Below are 22,175 nucleotides of genomic sequence, written 5' to 3'. Positions count from 1 at the left end.
TAAAAATATAACTGGTTTGAAAAGCTACATTTTTGTTTTTCCTTTCTGATAAATGTTTCTAGGGATGCTAATAAAAACTTAGTATAATTAATGTTAATTAGGTTGAATAACTGGAAAAAGGATTGTAAAAATGTCAAAAAAACAGATAAGTGGCTTATCCCAAAAGGATAAATATTTTTATATGGTTATTTTGAATGAGATCAATAAAAAGGACATTTTTGGATTTACATACAGGGTTTTGATACTACACTACGTAAAGTTAAAAAAAAAGGGCCAAAGAGTTCACCTACTCCCCCCCAACATTAAAGTTCAAACAAGTCCGTTTTATTTACCACAGTTTAAAATATATTTATATGTAGACTGAAATACTTGATCAAGGATTGGGACAACAGACCAATTAATGAAATTAAAAATCGAGAAGGGCCTAAGCTCTTTGGCTGAAACTTGGGCATCCTAGAGACTTCTATAAAATTATATACAATGTACACCCACAAAAAAAAGGTTTCTGTCACTCCTTCTAGAAATAAGAATTATTGATTAAACTTAATAAATATAAAAATTAAAGGTATAAGATTTAATAAAATTGAGATAAAAGTTTGTGAAATTGGTATACTTAGATGGTCTTTATATAAACCTTTTGCTTATGTTGTGGGATAGATATGTTTAAGTGGAAAAACGCTTCCCCTTCTTGGTATTATAAGGCTGGGCACATGTCTATCCCTCTGAAAATATTAATTGAACAAATTAAAGGAAACCAATATAGTTACTTGAGACGTCCAATATAACATAAATCTAAAAAGTAATTTGAGTAGCTAAAAAAAAAATATAGTTTTACCCTGGGTTTAACTTATAACTCAAGGAAAAGAGACCTTAATAAATGTCTTATGCAAGCTTTGGAAGACAAAATAAAGAAAACCTTAGTTTTAAAACATGGAATTCTTTGTTTACAGCTCTTCTCACTGATACAAAAATGCCAATTAAGGAGATAAAATTGGGTCTGGGTGACAGAGCAGTTATCTGAGGACCTGGAAGAGAGTGTCTTTGTCTTGCAGATCAGAAATATAAATACAACAAACAGTGACCTAGGACTGAGCCTAATTAGCTCAACGAAATAAAACTTGAGGCCATGAAATTTTTGGCATTTTAGAACTCAGAACTCTGACGGGTCCTTCAGACTTTGTGAGGAAATCTTAATTATCTGTTTCATAAATAGTAAGCCTTAGTGATTTGAGCAAGCAAATTCAGCTTACTCCAACTATTATTATAAATATAAGTAAGTTTTAAAGTGAAGCTATGAGATCTCTAGCTTTTGTCTGTTTATAAGCCTGCATACAGATTATAGAAGTGAGATATTTCTACTGCTAAAAAAAAAAAATTTCGAAGTCAAAGAGCTCTGCTTAATTGATGTAAAAATATAAGAGCTTAAAAATTAAGTATTTTTAAAATAAAAACTTAACAAATTGACTTTCAGTGTCATGTGAATTGGAAAATATTCAATATTAAGGTAATATTTGATATTGTTTAGTTTAAGTATGTTCTAATAAATATAGACATCTTTAAAATCATCCATCTTAACTATAATACCTTTACTGTACCTAGGTTTAATGAAAGTCAAATAAGATCCTGTTATATCTGTTGCAGATTTGTCAAAAAAAAATAACAGTAATGTGCTGTGGTAAAATTTTAAGTAAATTAAATGCAAATGAGATGAGAGCTTTGGGTAAATATTTAAAATATATTTTTAAAATGTATGCTTAAAATAATCTCTAAATGTTTGATATCTTTAAATCCTAGAGTTGTGCTAAATTAAGTTAAATGACAAGATTTTATTAAATATCTATGCCATTTTCAGATAAAATGATTGAAATATGAATTACTTAACATTTAACTTCCTCTTACAGTGAAACTAAAGGTGTTTAGAAATATTAATAAATGGTTGGTGTCACACAGAAATAGTCTCTATTAGTAAGGGAATGATCTCAGTATCCTAGGAAAGTAATATAAATGCGTAAAGGAAGATGTAAGAATGGAATAATACTTTGTTAATGAAAAATAGTGACTTTCTCCTGAAGCTGGTTACCTCTGAATGGAAGACAAAATAAAGGACACACTAATATAAGTATAGAAAGCTGTGGAAGGCTTGTGGAAAAGGAACCCTGAGGAAAGTTTTGTACGTGGTCAGAATTGGCTAAGTTTAGAATCAAATTGGGCAACGTAAATGAATCTTAGAAGTTAGCTGGAACAAGATTAGATTTGGTTTTCTCTCTGTTAAGAGGAAAAAATTTTCTTAAAATATTAATCCACCTTCAGTAACAGATTGTAAAACTTCTTATACCACTTAGCTGATCTGTTCTGCCTTTACATTTGACATATTTTCTTGTAAATGAATTAGTACTACTTTACAGTGATCTATATGTTTATCTGATCAAGTGTTCTGAAATCTTTCAAAAAGCTCCCCAAATATAAAATTCTAATTAATTAAATAAAAATTAATTTAATTAATTAAAATTCTTTTAATCTCCAGTTAAGTTTGGGATGCTACAGAAGGCCCCTGAAACATCCCAAAGAGAGATTTTTAACTATAAAGTTTCATTTGGCATTTTAAATAACATGGAATTGTCAAATGAATCATAAAACTTCTAAGGTTATATTGAATGAGAAATATTATTAATATAGGTATTGTAGAAATTATATGGACTCCCTAAAATTCTGGTTTATCTGAAATGTTACCAGTGATAATTATGGGTATAGTGAACAGGTTTCTTTATTGATTATAGTGTAACGGTGTTTAACCATGCTTTTAAATCTTTTGTCATTTATAGACAGTTAATTGTTTTCTTCTGATGGTTTTGCAAAATGCTTTCTCTTCAAGGAGATTTACTGATTTCTAATAAATTTCAAACTACAGCACTGAACTAAACTGGGTAAGACATTTTAAAGTTCTAATGAAAACTCTCATTAAAAGAATTAGTTACAAGGGACTGATTAACCTGCTGAATATGGTTATAATTTTTGATATTGTTTGAAATACTACTGCCTTTTAACCTGTTTCCCAGACATAAAGAATCTCTTCTCCTTAAGCTAGTTATGGTTCACAGCAATTTGATAAATTATAACTATGTATACAGACTTGGAACAGTTATCTTTTCTCTCTATCTGATCCCTCAAAAGACTAAAAATACTTAGGTCCCCAGTGGCTCTATCAGACAAATTAGGGAGATCATCTCCTAAGAGATATAGGAGTATAAAGGTATTTTAAGGATTTTAAAGAGAAAAGAATTTACCTAAATCTGTAAGGCAAAAATCCATGAAAAGCCTTGACGTGGCTTTCTTGGCCTTAGAAAACCTTATTAACATTCTACCCTGAGACTCCGTATTAAAACTTCCAACACAGTCAATTTAAAAAGCCTATATGATCAAATAATCAGATTTAATTTGTAAAGAAATTAATCTTGATTTGGCTATATTTGAGAAAACTGAGGGTAACTTTAGAGAGAAAAAAATTATATTTTAGTCGATATTAAATTCTAGTTTTGTTAATTGAGGTCCATATTTACTAAGACACTTCCCAGATCATTCCTTGCTGTTATGTCACACTGCTGTACAGTTTAATTGAATTATGAAAAGAATACTCTAGGTTTGATTCTGAAGCTCAGTAATCTATCCTTGGGTAAAATTCCAATGCCCCATGACCTGCAGCCAGGGGATTATACATACTGCAACAGGCATGACTTAAAGAACTGTCTCCAACCTGAATGGAAAGACCCTTTTTCAGATACTCTTAACTAGACCATACACACCAAAGCTGAAGGAAACGGAGTCTCGGATTCATTTCCTATCTGAAACAGCCCCTGCAGTGCACTGGCCTATAGAGCGCTGCTCACCTTAAAACAATGCCCAAATGGAGAAAAAGCTTCCATACCAGGATGAGAAGAAGACGACATCTGAGCTAGACTGCTGACCCAAGACACCGGACCAGGACTGTATACCAATTACTTTGATAATTTCTCCAACCTTTGATTATGAACTACTCCAATTGTTAAGTTTATGATAAATTACCTATGTCTAGTACTTCTGTGTTACCTTGGTGGGTTTCCCTAATACAAGGCTCTAACTAGGTAGCCCTCAGAAACATTATTCTAAAAAGAAATTATAGTTCTGTTTAGGCCACTGTTGATCTTACAAGGTGGGAGATTTCAACTGGCCAATTAATACCTGCTCTGACCCTGACCATAAATATGAACTTTCTCATAGGATCAAACTCAGAAACACAAGCAAAATTTTAACCCAAAAATACAACTTCTCGACTATTAAATTCTTACTCGTGACTTTATTAACGTTACTAGCTGTATTACTTATATCCAGTCTATTTTATAAAATTGTTGTCTATTACATTTCCCAATGTGTAACTAGGCCCACAAGATTGATGATGGCTAAACATCTTGAAGAAACAGATAAAATTTATAACCCTGAATAAAATAAATATAATAGTGTGATTCTAGGTATGGGAATGAGCAAAGAAGGTTAAACACTTCCTGGATCATAATAGAGTAGTAAGACAGGTGATCCAGAGAACTTTTAGTATCAACAGGGCCTGATAAAAAAAACTAACACCTTGAATGGCAACTCAGAAGATTCTTCACCTGAACTACGAATGAGCCATCCTAGCAACGTGGGACAAAATTGGTCATGAAATGTCTCTCAAAATATTGGTCGAATTTAGGACCAAGGGGGAACACTGTGAATGAAAATACTACAATGTGCATGAAAATACTGCAACCATGACAGTAAACAAAGAATGCTGAATCCGAGTCATCAGCGGCTGCTGCCAACCCCCAGCGAGTTCATGCCTACAGCCCGGCCTCTCAGCCACTCACAGTGGTGCCCTCTGAGCAGACTCAGAGTAAGAAAGTACAGGATACTGGCCCTAGATAGCCAGGGGCTTGCCAAAGGAATGAATTCAATGACCCAAATGTTTGATTCCCACCATACATAGAAAACCACTAAATACTTGAACTTGAGATATCTGGTTTTCTTTAGATAACAAGCAATATTTTATTGTTCCAATTACCTGATCTTTTTTGTAAAGATTCTATTTATCCTAGCTCCTCCCCTACCTCTTGGGAGCAGTCCCTCAGAGTGATCTGAGAGGCTGTCATCCCGGCTCGAGTCCTCCAGCCAAATAAACCAAATCCCTTAACATTTAGGCTGAACGTTTATTTCAATGAAGTCCCAGAATAGACACAACTCATCAATTGTGTAATGGAACACACTGAATCAGGAACCAAAAGCGTGTTTTAGTCCAGAAAATCTCCAGGTTCCTATTTCTTCCTGTCATTATACAATCCCTCCAGAACTCATTACTTTGCTGTCTGCTCCTCTGGCAACCAAACTCAGAGAAGAGTCAACTCAGCAGAGCACCATGCTGGGGAGAACCCCCCGCAGAAGCACTGCAGGCTGCCTTCCCTCTCGCACGCTCTGCTGACCCTTGGTGTCCTCCGTGGAGACCAGGCCAACACAGCTCTTCCCAACAGCTGCAAAGTCGCTCACGTTAAATAAATCATTTTATTTTATATGATATTTTGCGTATATACCCATCTCTGAAAACAGCTTTGCCAGAAGCCCAAATCTTCAACATTAATCTGCAAAGGCAAATCAGGTCCCAAGGGAAAACAAGTCTTAAGACGACGCTAAGGCCTCCAAAGTCCTCTCCACGACCATGAACCAAACTGCATGCAGGTCTGCAGCTGCAAGAGGCTACATGTCTGCTTTTAAAGCAACCCCTTTCTGCCCTCGGGTGCTACAATGCCCTTTTATGCCCTCCCATCACAGGGCAAGAGCAGCCGCTGCAGAACCTTGCAGGGCAGCACTGACAGGACTGGACAAAGGGGATCAGAGCTAAACAAAGCATTCTGATGACACGAGCTTGTCACTGTGTCTCTTTACAGATGTAGATATATATAGAGAGAAGTGGGGTGATATTGCTCAAAGTCACACAGCTAATAAGTGGCAAAGTATATAACTCTGCTCCTCCCTCCTGTGTGACGCCCAACTGGGACAACCACAGGGTTCTCTCGTGGCTGCCTGAACAGTCTTTTCCTATCACTCATGACACACAATAGTGTCTGAACTTAGCCTGCATTTGCAGCATCTTTTCCCTCCAGTTTCTCAGGAACAAGGCTGTTCGGGCCTGTATGAATTCCGGCTTCCTGAAATCTCCGTGCTCAGGCTGGTCTTGCCTGTGCATCCGGCCCGCTGCTCAGAGGCTCTTCCTCCCCTGCAGGAGGACGTTTCTAATCTTCACAGGGACACAACCTCAGGGGAGCTCTCCTCTCGCCCTCAGCATGGCAGGTATCCCAGGCCTCATCCCTAGCAGCCCCGTTAGGACGGTGTCTGACCAGCTCTGCTAGTCAGATCAGCAGCCTCACTGCCAGGGATTATACCCAGGTCACACTGCAAACCTACTGCCCGCCTCACAGCCCCCAGCCAGCAGGTCACCTGGAAGTCACAGCAAGTGCCCCACCCAATCCAGCAGTCTCTTCTTTTGCCAGCACCACTGATGAATGGTTTCCAACCTTCGGTCAGTTTCGCACAAAACAGCACCTTCAACTGTGAAACGGGCGGTTTTTCTTCTGCACCTCATCCTACTGGAAACGTAAAGGGAAACCAAAAGGCCTTTTCTCAACCCTTTTCTGATGAAACCCTCCCACCCACAATACTCATATGCTCAAGAGCTTTGGATCCACATGATTTTCTTTCTCTTAGGCTAAGTGGCTCAAAAAACTAAGGGATTCTTTCTCCTTTGAGGGTATTAGCACTCAGTTTCTCGGCTTTAATCTGTTTTTGTCTCTCTCTTCAGTGACCCTAGCAGTTGCCACCTCTTACTCCCTTCAGCAGCCTCCCTCCCAACTTCTAGTCTAGGAAATCAGCTGTGATGAGGGGCACGGGGGCAGTCACAGAAGATGCAACTAAGGCACAGAGAGGCTACATAATTTGCCCAAGAAATCACCTTGAACCACCAACAGAGTGTGTCACGTCCCTCTGTTTAACTCTAATGCTAAGCAAGTTAACTTTTTGTAGATTATGTTTATAAACAGATGAGGTATGAAAATACATACAAGGACACACATCAACTCTAAGATATTCATTAACTCCACTATTTTGTTTCTATTTATTTTATTTCTATTAAAAAATTAAGAACCCCTGCAGTCAATATAGCAAAATGTTACTGGGTTTTAAATCCAGAATATACAGGGGTTGTGTCATTACTCATTCTTGTATGTATTTTCACAAGACAAAATGATTTGAAAGTCTCTCTCCCCGCCCCCTACTCACTACTGGCTCTCACCAGAGCTCCCAGACCACACATCTAACAGCCTTTCACTTTACTCACAGCTGAACTCATCAGTTTTCCCCCAGAACTCCCTCTGCTGCTTTCCCTCCTCAGAAAACAGCAGGACCATTATTTAACTCATTAATCCACCCAGAAACCTGGGCCTTACTCCATCCTACCTTCACAGAAATCATTGATCCTTTCCTCTTTACCATCTAAACATGCCTTCAATCTGTTCGCTTTTACCCACTGACCGTCCCACCGCTCAAGTGGAAGCCAACAACACTGCCCACCTGGACTCATGAGTCTCCCAAGTGGCCCCACAGCCACTCTCCCCTACTTGAGACAAATGTGATTGTGTCTCTCCCACGCTTTTGGACTCATTTCAGACCCACTCTTCTTAGAAGAAACTTCAATTTCTTCACCTGGTGAAGGTCTTTGCCATGAAACTGTCAGCTCAGGAAGGGCAGGACACACCCTCGTCCCTCGGCTCCACCATCTGGCAGAGCATCAGCTTGGGAGGATTGAGTTCTTAGCAAACTACTTCACTTATCCATACAAATCCATGGTAGATTAGAAAGATTTTAGATGTTGAGCTTGACTATTAATTTGGGGATTTTGCGCTGGCAACCTGCAAGTATATATTCTAATTATTGTGTCTTCTTAAAACCATACCCAGATTAAAGGAGTATTTGTGGAATGTCTTTGGAGTAAAAGGGACTGTACTTTTACAGATTTTATGTTTTAAAATATGAACAACCCGGACAGGGTCAAAAATAGTACCGCCTCACAAGTGACAGAAGACAGGTGAGACGCATATAGCAACAGGTCACAAAGATGGTAAGAGCAAAGTTGTTTCTCCAACCCCCGAAAAAATTCCTCCAAGAACTGAAAACTCAGAAATTTGAAAGTAAAATACTATCATATAAAGAAAGAAAATAAATAATCCTCTTCATCAGGGTTTCTAGATCTGACTGCAGAGTTATTAGCAGGCCATACTGAATCCTAGCACAGAAAAATCAGATGGACTAGTGGTGAGTAAGTTCCAGGAAAACGGCAGTAACTCCTCCACTTGAAAGAGGACACACACTCACTTGTTCAAGGTGATTGTAAACCACATTCTGCAGAAATTCAGAAGATTCAGGCACCGCTTCTAGATGGTGATGACACGGAAGGACGGCTTGGATGCATGCTTCTAACTGAGTCACCGGCATTCTTACACTGCAGGGGGAAATGGAGGCCCTCAGCCAAGAGCACAGTTGTTCCTGTCATGTATCCCAGGCCGTGCCTCGGGGACTCAGTGTACTGTAGCAGTCTGGCCCCAGGTGAGGACCCGCAGCGTGGCCCAAGCAAGCAGGAGGGGCACTGTGCTTGAGAAATCCCATCCCCCATGGGGGCAAGAGGGGCTGGTGGGGTTGTGTGAACCTATAAATGCTCATAGAAATACACCTGCATACATTGAAGTGATAAAATTAACTGTAGCAGGCTATTTAACAAAATTTCAATTGTCACTGTTAATTTTACCATTCCATTCCGCTTGTCCCCTGCACTCTGAGACAGGCTTAGGCTCTCTCACACATGCAGCTCTGATGCAATAGTTGTGAAATTATTTTATTTTGCTGCAAGTGTCTTCGCTCCCAGTGTCACTGTGACTGTCTCTTAACACAGTCAGATATCTTCCTGGATCTCTCCCTGAGTTCCTTGCTCCTGCTTCTCAGATCCTGAGATAAAGAACAGGTGAAGGCACATGACTGGAAAAGTCAATGTGGACTTGACCAAAGTCCTCAGTGACCCCCTAGGTGAGTGCTGCCCACCCCTTACCTTCGATTCTCAAGGTTCTGCCCAGGGTGACATCCAGCCAGGAGAGAGTCCTGGGCCCTATTAAAAGCTGTGTGGCTTGGGTGCAGGGAAAGCTGCAGGAGCTGGTTCCGTAGCCGGTCCCATCCACACCTCTGCTCCTCTCTCTCCCGAGGAAGAGCTGCCAAGCCCCCAGGCTCCCTGAGCTTCTGTCTTTCTCTTCTACTCTACTTCAAGCCCTTTTCCTCTTCCTTTATTCCCTGATTATCCCTAGCTAGAGTGATTTTTCTATCATAGAATCTGAAAAAATTTCCTGCAGCTGAAAAAGAGGTGCCAGAGGTCAACGCGCATATGGTGGTTCCTGAATAGAGCCCCTGGTTAGGGGGACCCTCACCAACACTCATGGGGCATCAGGCATGTTGCAGGGTCGACCACCACCAACAAGAGTTTGCTGTGACACCAAGGCACGCACAGCATCCCTGCTCACTAAATTGTAGTTGTAGTCCTTTATTAAGAAGCAAAAATAAAAAAATTGCTCATGTTTCTTACTAAAATTATTTATGAGGGAGAAAAAGAAATTGTAATAGAAAGAACAAATTTCACTCCATGTTAGATGTGTTCATTTGGCTTTAATCCTGTACCTTGTTTTCTAGGCTCAGACTTGCTATCTCTGCACCTTTTGTAAAAGAAAGTTGCCTTTAGCCTGAAATATCCAGGAGGGTCTATTCTCCGGGCTCTGATCTTTAAGGATATTTGCTCTTCTACACTTATGTATAGATGGCAAGTTGTAAAATAGTGAATAACCTTTCTTTATTTTGGAGGTTTTACAGGGGCACCATAATTTGACCCACATGGACAGCTGCAGGAACAAAGGATTTCAAAGACAAACAATTCATACAGCAAGAAGTTTGCAACAACCAGCCACATCCCCGCCACTTTTTAGTATAAAAGGAGACTGAATTCTGCCCTGGGGAAGAGAGTTCTACTGGATAACAATATGCCATTTTCTGGGTCTGCCAGCTTTACAAATAAAGTCTCTTTTCCTTACTCCAACATCTCATCTCCCGATTAATTGGCCTGTCATGCAGCAAGCAGAACGAGTTTGGACTTGGTAACAAATTGACTGCCTTAGAGGTAGTATGTCTCCACTGTTTCCTCATTTCCAGTATTTCACCACCTATCAATTTTATATGCTTTTTAACAACATGAACAAAAAACCTATTACAAGGAATTGATTCCACAGAAATAAAATTATTTCTACTCCTTCAAAACTTTTTTCTTTTCTATTTTATTTTGTTTTGCTTATTGAAAAGAAAATAAATTCAAATCTTTTTATTTCACGTATTTTTATAATTAGATATTGTAAATAGTACAAAGATATTTAAATTGCAATAAAAATTGTTCATATATTAGTATAAAGATATATACACAATCAATGCAGATTAGGAAAGGAGTAGATATTTACTAAAAATCCACTGCACATCCAGTCTTTTACAAGCATATCCTGGAATATAAGCTCTATTATCCAGGGTCCCCCACCCCCAATCTCACTGCGGAGTCCCTTAGTAATCAACTACCAAGGCACCAGCATAGAACCATGAGATCACTAGTTTAGGTATAAATGAGAGTATTAGCTCATTCAATTCTAAAACAGAAACCTTAAAATAAATACTGAACTTACTTACAGATAAACAAATTTGGACACAAAAAAGTACAGTTTCTCCCCAAATTCACAAAGATAATAACTGGTAAAGGCAAGATTTGAACTCATCTGCCTTGAATATAAAGCTAAGTTGGAAATCCCCTTCAACTGTGGAGGACCAGCAGCACAGCCTGTCACCCTATCTTTGTTCAGATCTGGCTTTAGACAGCCTGAGACAGCACCCCTTCCTATGGAACTCGAGGGCAAACAATAACAATAAGGATTTTATATTCAGTAGTTTCTTAGGTCTCAATTATATAAAGTGTCAGCAGGTCAGCAGAAAACTCTGGGAAATATGAGTGGGTCCAGAGCTTTTTGCTGATAAGAAACTCAATCTATCAGGACAGAGTGACCTTCCCATGAGAGGCCTCATGGACATAAACTAAAGGCAACTGAGCAATGAAAACTAGCAAGAACATGGAACTCAAGCAAGAAGGATCCCTACCATCCCCTGCCCAGTTGCCTCTTCACCTTTGTGGACAAGACGGCAGAAGGTCCATGTTCTTGTCCAAGTTACAACATCATGGATTCTCACCCATATAATATTACGACTCTATGCTGTCTTAAGTCCTTTCCAACTAAAATATGATGACACCAATATCTCAGCGGAATGTCTATGTCTCCACTTTCTCTCTTCTATTAGGAGACTATATCTATGGCCACAAAGCCGAAATTCAATTAAAAACACCATGCACGAAGCCTGGTGAAAGTCTGTGTAAGAGACATTGTTCTCAAGCTCAGTGAGTGAAAACTCAGAAAAAGTGGTCCTTATCCCTCTGCAAGTGGAAGGTAGCCTGATTGTGTGTGTGTATGTGTGCACACATGTGTGTGTAAATCAAATACAATGTATTCTGGGATGTGCACAGATTTTTTTTATGTTACTATCATTTCATGAGGATGAGCCAACCTTTAAAGTAATTTGAATCTACTATTCTGAGAGAGTCTCAGGATCTTTTGGTGGAGGATGGGAAAGGGGAAAGGAAAGGAGGAAAGAAGTAAATGAAGCAAAGCTGTAAGTATACTGCTAGGGAAAGGCAAGACATTAATTTTGTTCCTACTTGCATCACACACAAATTAGGGACTGGCTTTCCCACATGTCTTGTCAAGCACTGAGTTGCAGAAGAACAGGTGACAGCCCATTTCTCACTGAGCTTGTGACTGTACGTGACATCTTATAGACACTAATTATTTAACCTGATCAAACAATCTAGCAGCAGGCTGTAATTCTCCTATTTTGAGAGATAAGAAAACAGGAAGTGAAAGAGGGTATATAGCTTGACAAAAGTCAGAGGACAAGTAAACTAAAGAGGATGAATTCAAACTCAGATCTGAATGCAGAGTCTGATCTTCCCACTCCGAGGGCTGGAAATTCCTTAACACACAGGGTCCCCAGCTCCTCTGCTTTGTTCCTGGCACCAAGCATTTCCCATGGCGATATTCTCCAGTTCTCAGACACAGCGCTCTGTGCAGCCAATAACCTCCATTCGACCTTGATCATCTACCTGTCACGCCCACCAGGCTTCACCAGGCAAGAAAGCTGGCTTTCAACTGCATACAAAGCCACCCCTGTTTTATCCTGGAATCTTCAGTGGCTTTTCCAGCATAAACACAGCCATGAAAGTGCTCACAGTTTGTACATGAGCCACACTACCTCTCTCCATCTCTGTCCCCACCTATACTACTTTGCTATGACCATTTTGAGAATCTTGGAAACAAATTTCTAAAAACAGAAAAGAAAGGATTCTGTAACAAGTACTTAATACTTACAATTTAAATGAGAAGTTACAAAGTGAGTATTTACAAACCGAATCTGCCTTCCTAGGTGTCAGTTTTAACAGTTAAAATATACAATAGCAAAAAATTCTGACTTAAATAATTAACAAAAACATCAACAATTATCTGGAATAAACTCAAAAACAATGCCCATGTTGTACATGGAGGAAGTACACGACTGTACTGTGGGGTAAAGTAAGAGGTGTGAAAGTAGAGACATCAACATTTTGTATGGAGGAAAGCAGTTTTGTAAAAATGTACGTTCTCCTAAAGATAATTCAAAAGTACTAAAAAATCCCACGACAGCACTTCTTTTTTTTTTAACTTGAAAAATTATATTAGAATTCTTCAGGAATAATAAAGTCATAATACTAACCAAGAAAATTTGGGATCGAAAAGAGAATCAAAAAATCACACTGTCAGATATTAAATAAATGTTTACAATATGTAAGATATAGTGCTAGTGTAAGAAAGTAAGATTGATAAAAATAAACCATGAGCTCAAAAAGAGACTCTAGTGTACATAAGTATTCTTTACAGGTGGGATTTCAAGTTAAAAAGCAAAGTAGGAATTCAATAATTGTCTTGGGACAATCAGAGAATCCCCTGGAAAAAACAAATTCTATTCCAGTCATAATGACCGCAAGAAAAATTACAGAATGTGATGTGAATATTAGAAAGTACTAATAACAGCGAATATAATTCTTTGCTCATATTAATTCAACTTCTCTTCACTATAACAAGTACCAACATCATCTCCATCTTAGAGATTAAAAAAACCTACAGAAGAAATTTATACCATTATAAGAAAGTATTTCTAAGAATAATATCAGGAATAAAACCCAAAAAGAAGACATTTACAATCTTAAGATTATTTTGGGCCACAACAAAAATGAACCTACTGAACAAAATGAAAGGCAAAAAATGACAAGGAAAAGCTCTCTGATACATGTTGATGAAGACAAGGGGTTAATGTTCATAATATACATAGAGCTGTCACAAAGCAACAAGAAGCTGCCTCACTTAAATGTGTGCAAAGGACAAAAGAGATCATTCACTTTTTAAAAGTCAGATGGCTAATGAGTGAAAAATGCTCAATACCTCAGTGGTCATCAAGTGCAAATTAAAACAATGAAAAAGTACTTTTGCTCATCATATTGGCACATATTTTTAAAAGATATTCTAGCTAGTGTCCATCTTTGAGAGAACAAACTGTGAGCGATCTTTTGGAGGATGACATGTCAATGGATATGTAAACTCTGAAAAACGTGTGTACACACAGGCTGAACTCCACATTTTGGAATCGTTTCATTTAGAAAAATTCAGTTCAAAAAGATGTACTTATCAGAGCATTTACACAGCACTGTTTACAATGGTGAGAAGAAAAGCTGAAGTGAAATCATATCCAGCGATAGAGAATTGGTTACATAAGTTATTCTACATCTTTTCATGTCCCACAGGAGAAGGAATTTCTAGATTCACTTGAAAGGAGCCTGTGATTTATGTAGTTGTCACATCCAAGGACTAAATTTCCAGAAAGCTTAACGAAAATAATACTCATACAAGATCACAGGAATGTTTGTATAAGAAGTATGCCAGTCAAACACCCTTTCTGACAGTGGAAAATGGAGAAAACTTAAGTGTCCACCATCAAGACAATGATGCGGTAAATCACGGTGAGCTGTGGGCACTAAAGTTCCGGTGTTTCGGCGTGGTCCAAGGCCTTGTCCACAGTACGCTCCCATGAAAAGTGTCCTTACACAAGAGACCAAACCTGCATATCAGGAAAACCCTCTACTCTATCTGAAAGGACCGGGTGAGTCTGGAGGGAGAGGACGTCTGTGATATATACCTGAGTGAATAAACCGAGCTGCAGAAAACATATAGTATGGCCTTATTTTTCAATAAAGCATATATACACACACATATACATAGATTTCTCATATACGTTTATGTATGTGTATATATATATGACATAGGCATAAAGGTCATGAAATATATACTCCACATGGTCAGCAGTTTTTACTCTCAGGAAAAAAGGGGAAGGGAAGTAGGGGACTTTCGGTACCACCACAGTTCTCTTTTCAGAATTTCAATTAAGTATACTTGGAATATAAAAGTTTACTTAAGTCCAAAGTAAAATGGACGAGGACTCCACAAGACAGAATGCTATAATGGTCATTAAAAATCATGCCAGCAGAGATAGAATACTGTAAAAAAATTGTCATAAGCTGAATGGAAAATGGAGGTCTCCACACAGCAAACAGGCACACATTGCGGCTGGTTTTTATGACAGAGGTAATACACACTGATGAAAAGAACAGAAAATAGATGTTAATGTGTTAATTATTATCTCTGAGTACTGGCACCAGGATAGATCCTTTTGACCCTTTTTTCAGACATTTATATTAAATACACACTATTTTTCATCTGAAAAATGCATTTTTAGATGTCTAGTACCACACATTGGAAAATTACACGAGTACTTACAGAAACAAATAACTAGGAGACACCGCAGCAGCGTCACAAAGTGTAGAAAGGGCGATCTTGAATAACACCGCACAGTTACATAAGGACCCACAAAGTGAGAGCACCTGCTGTAACAGGGCGTGGCCCCCTTCCATTTGTCAGATGTGTCTTCAGGGCTGAGGCAGTTCTGAGCACGGCCAGTGTCAGTGCTGGTGTCTGGATGGATGCCACTGGAGGTGAGGGCGCCTGCAAGCCGAGAGGAAGAACAGAAATCATCCTCTGCTTTTTCTGTCTTGTTTCTTTGTTACTTTTAAAGAGAGGCGGAAATAAGATAAACTGGATCTTTCCTACTGAAATTTCAGTAATGAAACCATTTTTAAAGTGATCACAACTTATATTCTGCCTATGACTGTCTTTTCAACAAAGCATCATATTTATAAAATGTTAATTAACTCAGTTAATTAACTCCCTGTTGAAACATTCTAGTAAAGAGCATGAACTGCAGTATGTAAAAGAACCACACCTGCAGTGACTAGCTCAGCTGTCTTGACGGCAGTGCAGTCAGCCCCCACCATCCCGTGGCCCTGAGCTCCTGATGCTGGTAAGAGAGCGCGCAGCTGCCTCAGATGGAAAGAAAAGGTGAAAGCATTTTCTGAAATCTACAGCACTGACAAAACATAACTGATAAATCCCAGGCTCCTTTGAGGCTGTCATTTTCCGTTTCTGGCCAACACCCGTCAATGAGCAGAACCACCCCATTCCTGAGTCATGGGACTCACGTGGGCAGAAGTTTTGGAGAAATTTCCAGGTATAGAATGTAAACCAACTATACATAAAACTCTGAAAAAGAAAAGATGCAATAATCTGATTTTGGAAGACACTAAAATATTCTCCTAAGCCTTAGTACTTGGAAAGGCTGGGCTTCTACTAAGCCACTTATTTATTTCACAGCCAATGAGCATCTCCCACAAACCCTGTTTCCCTGTGTCTGCTGGGAGCTTCAGGCACATTGATGTTGTCTATCTTATAAGTCACAAGGCAGAGGCGTGTGTCTCACGCTGGCAACTCTCACACAGGCTCAACTCCTAGCCTCACTGTATGAACTTGGCCCCATTTTCTCACCTGTTTATTTGGTACCTGTTCTTCTGTAAGCTGCCTGAAATGCTTATTGAAACAAGTCAGAAGAATGAGTGGGTAGAGAAATGGACAGATGGACAGGTGAGAGATGGGCAGAAAAACAGAGAGTCTCCAAGAGAAGGGGAGCAATCAAAATTACCTATGCAAAACCCTCTTCTAGTCAGGGAAGGAAACCACCACGGAGAAGTGTGAAGAGGCAGGTTGCTTAGGACTGTTTCCTGGATTCCATGAAAAGTCACACCAAGAGATGAGAGGGTAGAACTATAAATAATAAAAGAAAAAATCATGCATGTTTGAAAAATATATCTACATTATGTACTTTCTAAAGAATAGAGTCAAATTAGCAAGGCCCAATAACACAATCCTTGGGTATATACAGAAGTGAGAATCCCATCTCCAATCTGCAAGGCATCCCTTTGGAGCACTGAGAGTCTACACGGTGCAGTCATAAAGCCATCACCGCAAAAGCGATGCTATCCTGCACTTACGAGGAAAGAGCAGCTGTGCTCGGTCTGCCTACACGTGTCTTTTACACCCCTCAGCACCTCTACGGGGGAGGGACGCCTAGCGAGCCCCATCTCTGCAGGACAGAAAACAAGTCCAAGAGAGGCTAAGCCGACCTACCAATTCTCCATCTCACAGGACTTGTCACTCCAGACCAGGACTCGAACTCGGACCCACGTTTGTAACCACAGTACTACCGTATTTTATGTGCTTTTTGTGTGTATAATACATTTGTTTCTGGCATGAAAGGGTATTTAATAAATGATCGGTTGTCTTGTCTATCTCATTAGTTCACAATCTTTATATTTTTGAATTGTACTCTTCCCCTGGAGAAAGGAACGGAAAGAGCGGGGGTCAGAATGAGGTGGGGCTCCATTCTTTATCTGTTGCCTCATCTCATCCAAGTCCCCAAACAGGGAGAAAGAGCAAATGTTCTCTTCATCATTTAAAGAGAGGGCTCCAGTGACGGTGACTTACTCAACCCCAAAACCAAGTCTGGGGGAAGGGCACATGCAGCAACGAGAGCAGTATCACCTGTAGGAAGGCAAAAAGAGCTCAGGGGATGGCTCAATGGGTCAGCCTGATTTCATTTCAATCGATAATACAATAGCACACTCTAAAAAAACTAGAATGCAATGGATTTCCTCTTTCTTGACATCTAGCAAGTTTCCACATCTCACATGTAACATTATCACGAACTAGTGAAAGGAAGAGTCCACAGACAAGGAAAATCAATGCCACAGGCAGGCTGAAACACAGGCTGGAGGAAAGGAAGGGAAAGGGCATAGTAAAGAAGAGGGGAAATTCTGGGAAAAAGACATCATCACAAGGACTCTCAAGCATCATCCAGCAATCATATAATCATTCTTTCAAGAGAGAGTTACTTAGGTCCTATTTTGTGCAACATTGTACGGTGGGTGAAGCAAGAGCACAGCGTCCATGGTGGCAGCAAGCTGCGGAGCTCCAATACACTTCTGATCCCGGTACCTTGCACACTTGTCCTCAGTATAAAGGCAAAATATATAGTAAAATAATCCAATGTAAACTCTATGCAATGCTGAAAAAAATTAAAGAATACCTAAATACCTGGACAGACACACCACGCACATTCCTGAATCAAATGACAGCATTCTTGGGATGGCAGTGCTCCCCAGAGCGATCCATATATTCAACGTGGACTCGATCACAATCCCAGTGGGTTCCTCTGCAGAAACTGACTATCTGCTGCTACAATTCATATGGGAATTCGAGGATCTCAGTAACCAAACCGTACTTGAAATAGAAGAACAGTTTGAGAGGACTTGTAATTCTCAATTTCAAACCTTACAACTGTATCTCCAGGTGAGATTAGAGGCCATTTTTAAGTTATAATTGTGTTTATCCTTATTTTCTAAATTCTGTACAACGAATATACCTGTTAGAATAAGAAATTTAAAAAGTAAGGTATCTTTTAAAACATGCAAACCTATTCATTCATTGGGAAAAAAATATTTTGACTATAAAGAAGTAAACAAATATCTAGTGAAAAAGGACTATTTAAAAACAAGAGTGCATTTACATTTTTTGTAAATTGGAAACTGAAAAGCACAAACACATCAAGTTTCTAGGGAGAGTGTTGCAACATATTAATTGTTATTTCCAAAATTCTAATTGAACAATGAAAACTCAAGAAAGAGAAAATCTTGATTGACAGCCAACTGCAAACACATGGAGAGCAAAGGCCTAGAAATCACAGTTCCTTTAACTCTGCTACTAACTCAATAGGAGAGGAAATTCCTCAGTGAGGGGACAGTGGAATCCCATGCATAAGACAGGATACACAGTACAAACTGCACTAGAATTGGGGGTGATTTCCATAGAAGAATTCTAAAGTTACAACATTGATGAAAAACTATAAAAACACTGACAGACAGATTAAAACACACAGTCATATATATTATATAAAAACATATGAAGTCTGCCCCCATGTTGCATAGAAATACAAACATATTTGTTCATTTATGGGCACTGATTACTTTATCCCAGGTAGAATATTTCAACTAAAATAGATAATCAATAATACACTCCTCTTGTCAAAACTAGTTGATAAGTTACTCTGCCATGTATGCATAATGTGTCTAAGATAGATTTAAAATTAGTGAAAAAGATTTTTGTATGGTTTCTTGAACCCTTCTCAAAACACCAAGCTTAATTTTAAAATAAATCTGAGCAGTATTTCTATATGATCTTTTCCCTTGTGAAATGAACAACACAGTCTGTTGTCAAAATTCTTTCCTTACAATGATTCACGAGCACCGTATACTCACAAAACTGCTGGACAGCAAGGCACTATCCAGACACTGTGACAAATCAAATGAAACACAAGGAAGACAGTGACCCTATTCTGCAGGGCTTATAATCTGTTCCAACACCGGGTTTTTATTTGATTTGTTTGATTGGTTAGAAAAATAAAATCACTCAAGTACATTCTTCTTTGAGCATTATGTAAATCATGACTCTCTTTTTAGTGTCATGAGCAGGAAAGACTTGAGTATGAATTGATTAGATCAACTAGGCACAATCATCGCTGGAGCCTGTGTAATAAATAAGTACATGAGATCTAAAATAAACCTACACAGATCTCTGCAAGGAAAATGAAGAGGTGAGTTCCCCAATGAGAAAACAAACAATCAAGAAATCAAAAAAGGAAAACTTTTTCATTAATGATTCCAGGCAGTAGTGGAGCATGGTGGTGAAGATCACAAATGCTGGGGACAAACATGAGGGTCTGAAATCCCACAGCACTGGGTAGCTGTGACACTGATATTTCAGTGAAATTTTCTGCACCTCAGTCTCCTATCCATAGACTGGGGACAGCCACAGCACCCATCTCCTAGAACAGTCTTAAGAATTAAGTTATTTTTTATATAAAAGTTTAAATAAAATACCTCAGATTTTAAATATTACCCCAAAAGCTCAAGGAACAAAGAAAACAGTGATAAATTGGAGTTCATCAAATGTTAAAAATTTGCTTCAAAGGACACCATCCAGAAGGTGAAAAAACATCTGAGAGGAGAAAGTTTTTTCAAATTATTTATCTGATTAAGTATTTGTATCTTCAAATAAAAGAAAAAACTCCTACAACTCAACAAGAAAAAGAGAACTCAATTAAAATGTGTATAAAGTATCTGAAAATGTATTTTTCAAAGAAAATATACAAATGGCCAATAAGCACAATCAAACGATGTTCAATATCATTAGCTGTAAAAGAAATCAAGTCAAAACCACTAGGAGAAACCGCTTCACACTTACTACAATAGGTTATAATAAAAAAAATGTGTAACAAGCACTAATGAAGACACAGAGGAAGCGGAGCGCGCAGCCCTTGCTTTTGAGGATGTAACACAGGGTGGCCACTTTAGAAAACAGCCTGGCAGGTCCTCAGAGAGTTGAACATTTGGTTTATGAATGACCCAGCATTTCTGCTCTCTGGTCACACAAGTAAGAGAACTGAAAACAAATGTCCACATAAAAATTCCTACAGGAGTATTCACGGCGCCATTACTCTTCACAAACAAAAAGCAGACACAACACAAACGACTATCACCTGATGAATGGGTAAACAGTAGGGCCCAGATATACAGTAGAATATAATTCAGCAATAGCAAAGCATAGAGTACTGACCCAGGCCACAACCTGGAAATACATTGAAAAAGTTACTCAGTGTGAAAGAAGTCAGTCACAATAGACAGTTCCATTTACATGAAATAACTTGTTTTACATGAAATGTCCAGCACAGGCAAATCCATAGAGAGAGAACAATGGCTGCCTGGGGCTGGGGGAGGATGAGGAAGATGGGAATGACTGCTTGTGCATACAGGGCTTCCTGTTGGGGGATGAAAATATTCTAAGATTGACTGCGATGCACAATTCTGGGCTTTGAGTAAAAACCGCTGCACATTTTAATGGGTGAATTGTATTAAAACTGTTAAGGACAAAAGCACCTAGGGCCAGAACCTTCAAATAGTAAATGCAAATTGCTAACTTTTATTACAGGAAGAAGAAACTGCCCTCAGCATGAAAGCAGGAGATCGGCAAATATGGGTTAACAGAATTGGACAAGAGCATTTCACTTGAAAGAGTTGCTGAGTGTACACGAAATATTCAGAAATAGGAAAATCAGCTTGACATCACGAAGAAGCATTCTGCTTCAAATGCAGATCAAGGATTCGGCAAGCCCAGCTGCTAGAAATAACCAGAGAAGAAACCTGGTTCTTACAACAAGCACCAGAGCCAACAAGGAAATGGTGGTGAGGAAAGCAGGCAGCCAAAAATCTGGAACAGTTTGCTACAAATAATTTCTCCACTGAAAATTCAAAAATAAAATGAAAGTGATGCAATGCTGAGCTGGCCTCACGTTAAAGGGCTTCCTCTGCTGCTCGACAGTTCTGTAACCCCGAATGAGAGACTCAGGAGAATCAGCATGGCTCCTGGCAGTCCCCAAGTGACTGCCCTCCAGCACGTTTACCACCATCACATCTGCCAGGGTTGTATTGCAGAGAAGAGACCAACTTCTAAAAGGCACAGGAAATGTTTACCAGGGAAGAAAAGGCTGCTGTCAGTCCTGGGACAGAGGCAGTGTGAGCAGAGGCCAGAAGGCTGCAGGTGAACTGGAGCAGACCTGGGGCAGGAAGGGACCACGGAAGAGCAGATCTCAATTTTCTACTCTCTCTCCCTAGAGGTAGGAGAGATAAAGCCTGCATCCTTCTCACCTGGAACTGTGGGTTCTGGCTGGCAGAAGTCTTACGTACAGGGAATGAATACTCAAGACTCTGTGGAAAAAGTCACGAAAGAGAGAGGGCGTAGGGACCCAACTCCACGAGCCTCTCAAATGATCCCATATTTATTGTGTATAATCAAAGGAAAACGTCATTAACAGTTGTGTGATAGTAAGCAGGAACTTGGGGAAAGAAGGATGAGACAGAGATTGTAGAATCCACCATGAGTACAAAGGCTTAGTGTATCTTTAGGTAAGTCATGGGGTGAGGGGAATAAGATACATCCTTTAGACATGTGAATTACAAAGCAGACCACCAGACCAGCTAGGTCCTTGCTTGGGGGATAATAGAGTATCTAACTGCACACAAGCCCAGCCTTTATAGCTGTGGGCCTGGGTCATTGCTTTGCGATGAGCAGAGTGCTATCTAAAACATCATCTACGCAAGCAAAGCATTATCTCTGCTTTTTAAGGCAAGGAGACAGGAGTGAGGATGCACAGGCACTTGCTTGCAAAGCAGTTACTAAGCATACGTTTTCTTCTTAAATTTGACAGGCGGCTGGGGTCTGTTACAATTTGTTAACCCAATCATGGGCTCCCACATGGAACCATTATGGAGGACACCCTAAGGTGACAAATCCTGGCTCTGGGTCTTTTCCTGCCAGCTTCAGCCACTCTAGCAGAGTCTAGGCACATTCCTGAAT

General features: G+C 39.3%; 1 protein-coding gene across 1 annotated transcript in view; it reads right to left on the bottom strand.

Annotated features, from left to right (window-relative positions):
* Positions 1 to 6,380: 6,380 nt before the first annotated feature.
* The window catches only part of LOC140695062 (trafficking protein particle complex subunit 9-like), a 33,452-nt gene continuing 17,657 nt past the window's right edge, over positions 6,381 to 22,175 (bottom strand). The window contains exons 2-8 of the mRNA XM_072957998.1: positions 17,802 to 17,987; positions 16,351 to 16,472; positions 15,854 to 15,914; positions 15,598 to 15,695; positions 15,200 to 15,320; positions 8,428 to 8,554; positions 6,381 to 6,647 (exon numbers count right to left, since the gene is read on the bottom strand). Coding sequence (XP_072814099.1) covers positions 6,645 to 6,647; positions 8,428 to 8,554; positions 15,200 to 15,320; positions 15,598 to 15,649 — 303 coding nt within the window. The 5' untranslated portion in view covers positions 15,650 to 15,695; positions 15,854 to 15,914; positions 16,351 to 16,472; positions 17,802 to 17,987 and the 3' untranslated portion in view covers positions 6,381 to 6,644. The remainder of the gene's footprint in view (positions 6,648 to 8,427; positions 8,555 to 15,199; positions 15,321 to 15,597; positions 15,696 to 15,853; positions 15,915 to 16,350; positions 16,473 to 17,801; positions 17,988 to 22,175) is intronic.

Source organism: Vicugna pacos, unplaced genomic scaffold (genome assembly GCF_048564905.1).
Source record: "Vicugna pacos unplaced genomic scaffold, VicPac4 scaffold_129, whole genome shotgun sequence".
Taxonomy (NCBI): domain Eukaryota; kingdom Metazoa; phylum Chordata; class Mammalia; order Artiodactyla; family Camelidae; genus Vicugna; species Vicugna pacos.
The sequence above is the reverse complement of the archived record's forward strand: the minus strand, read 5'-3'. Positions and strand labels throughout refer to the sequence as shown.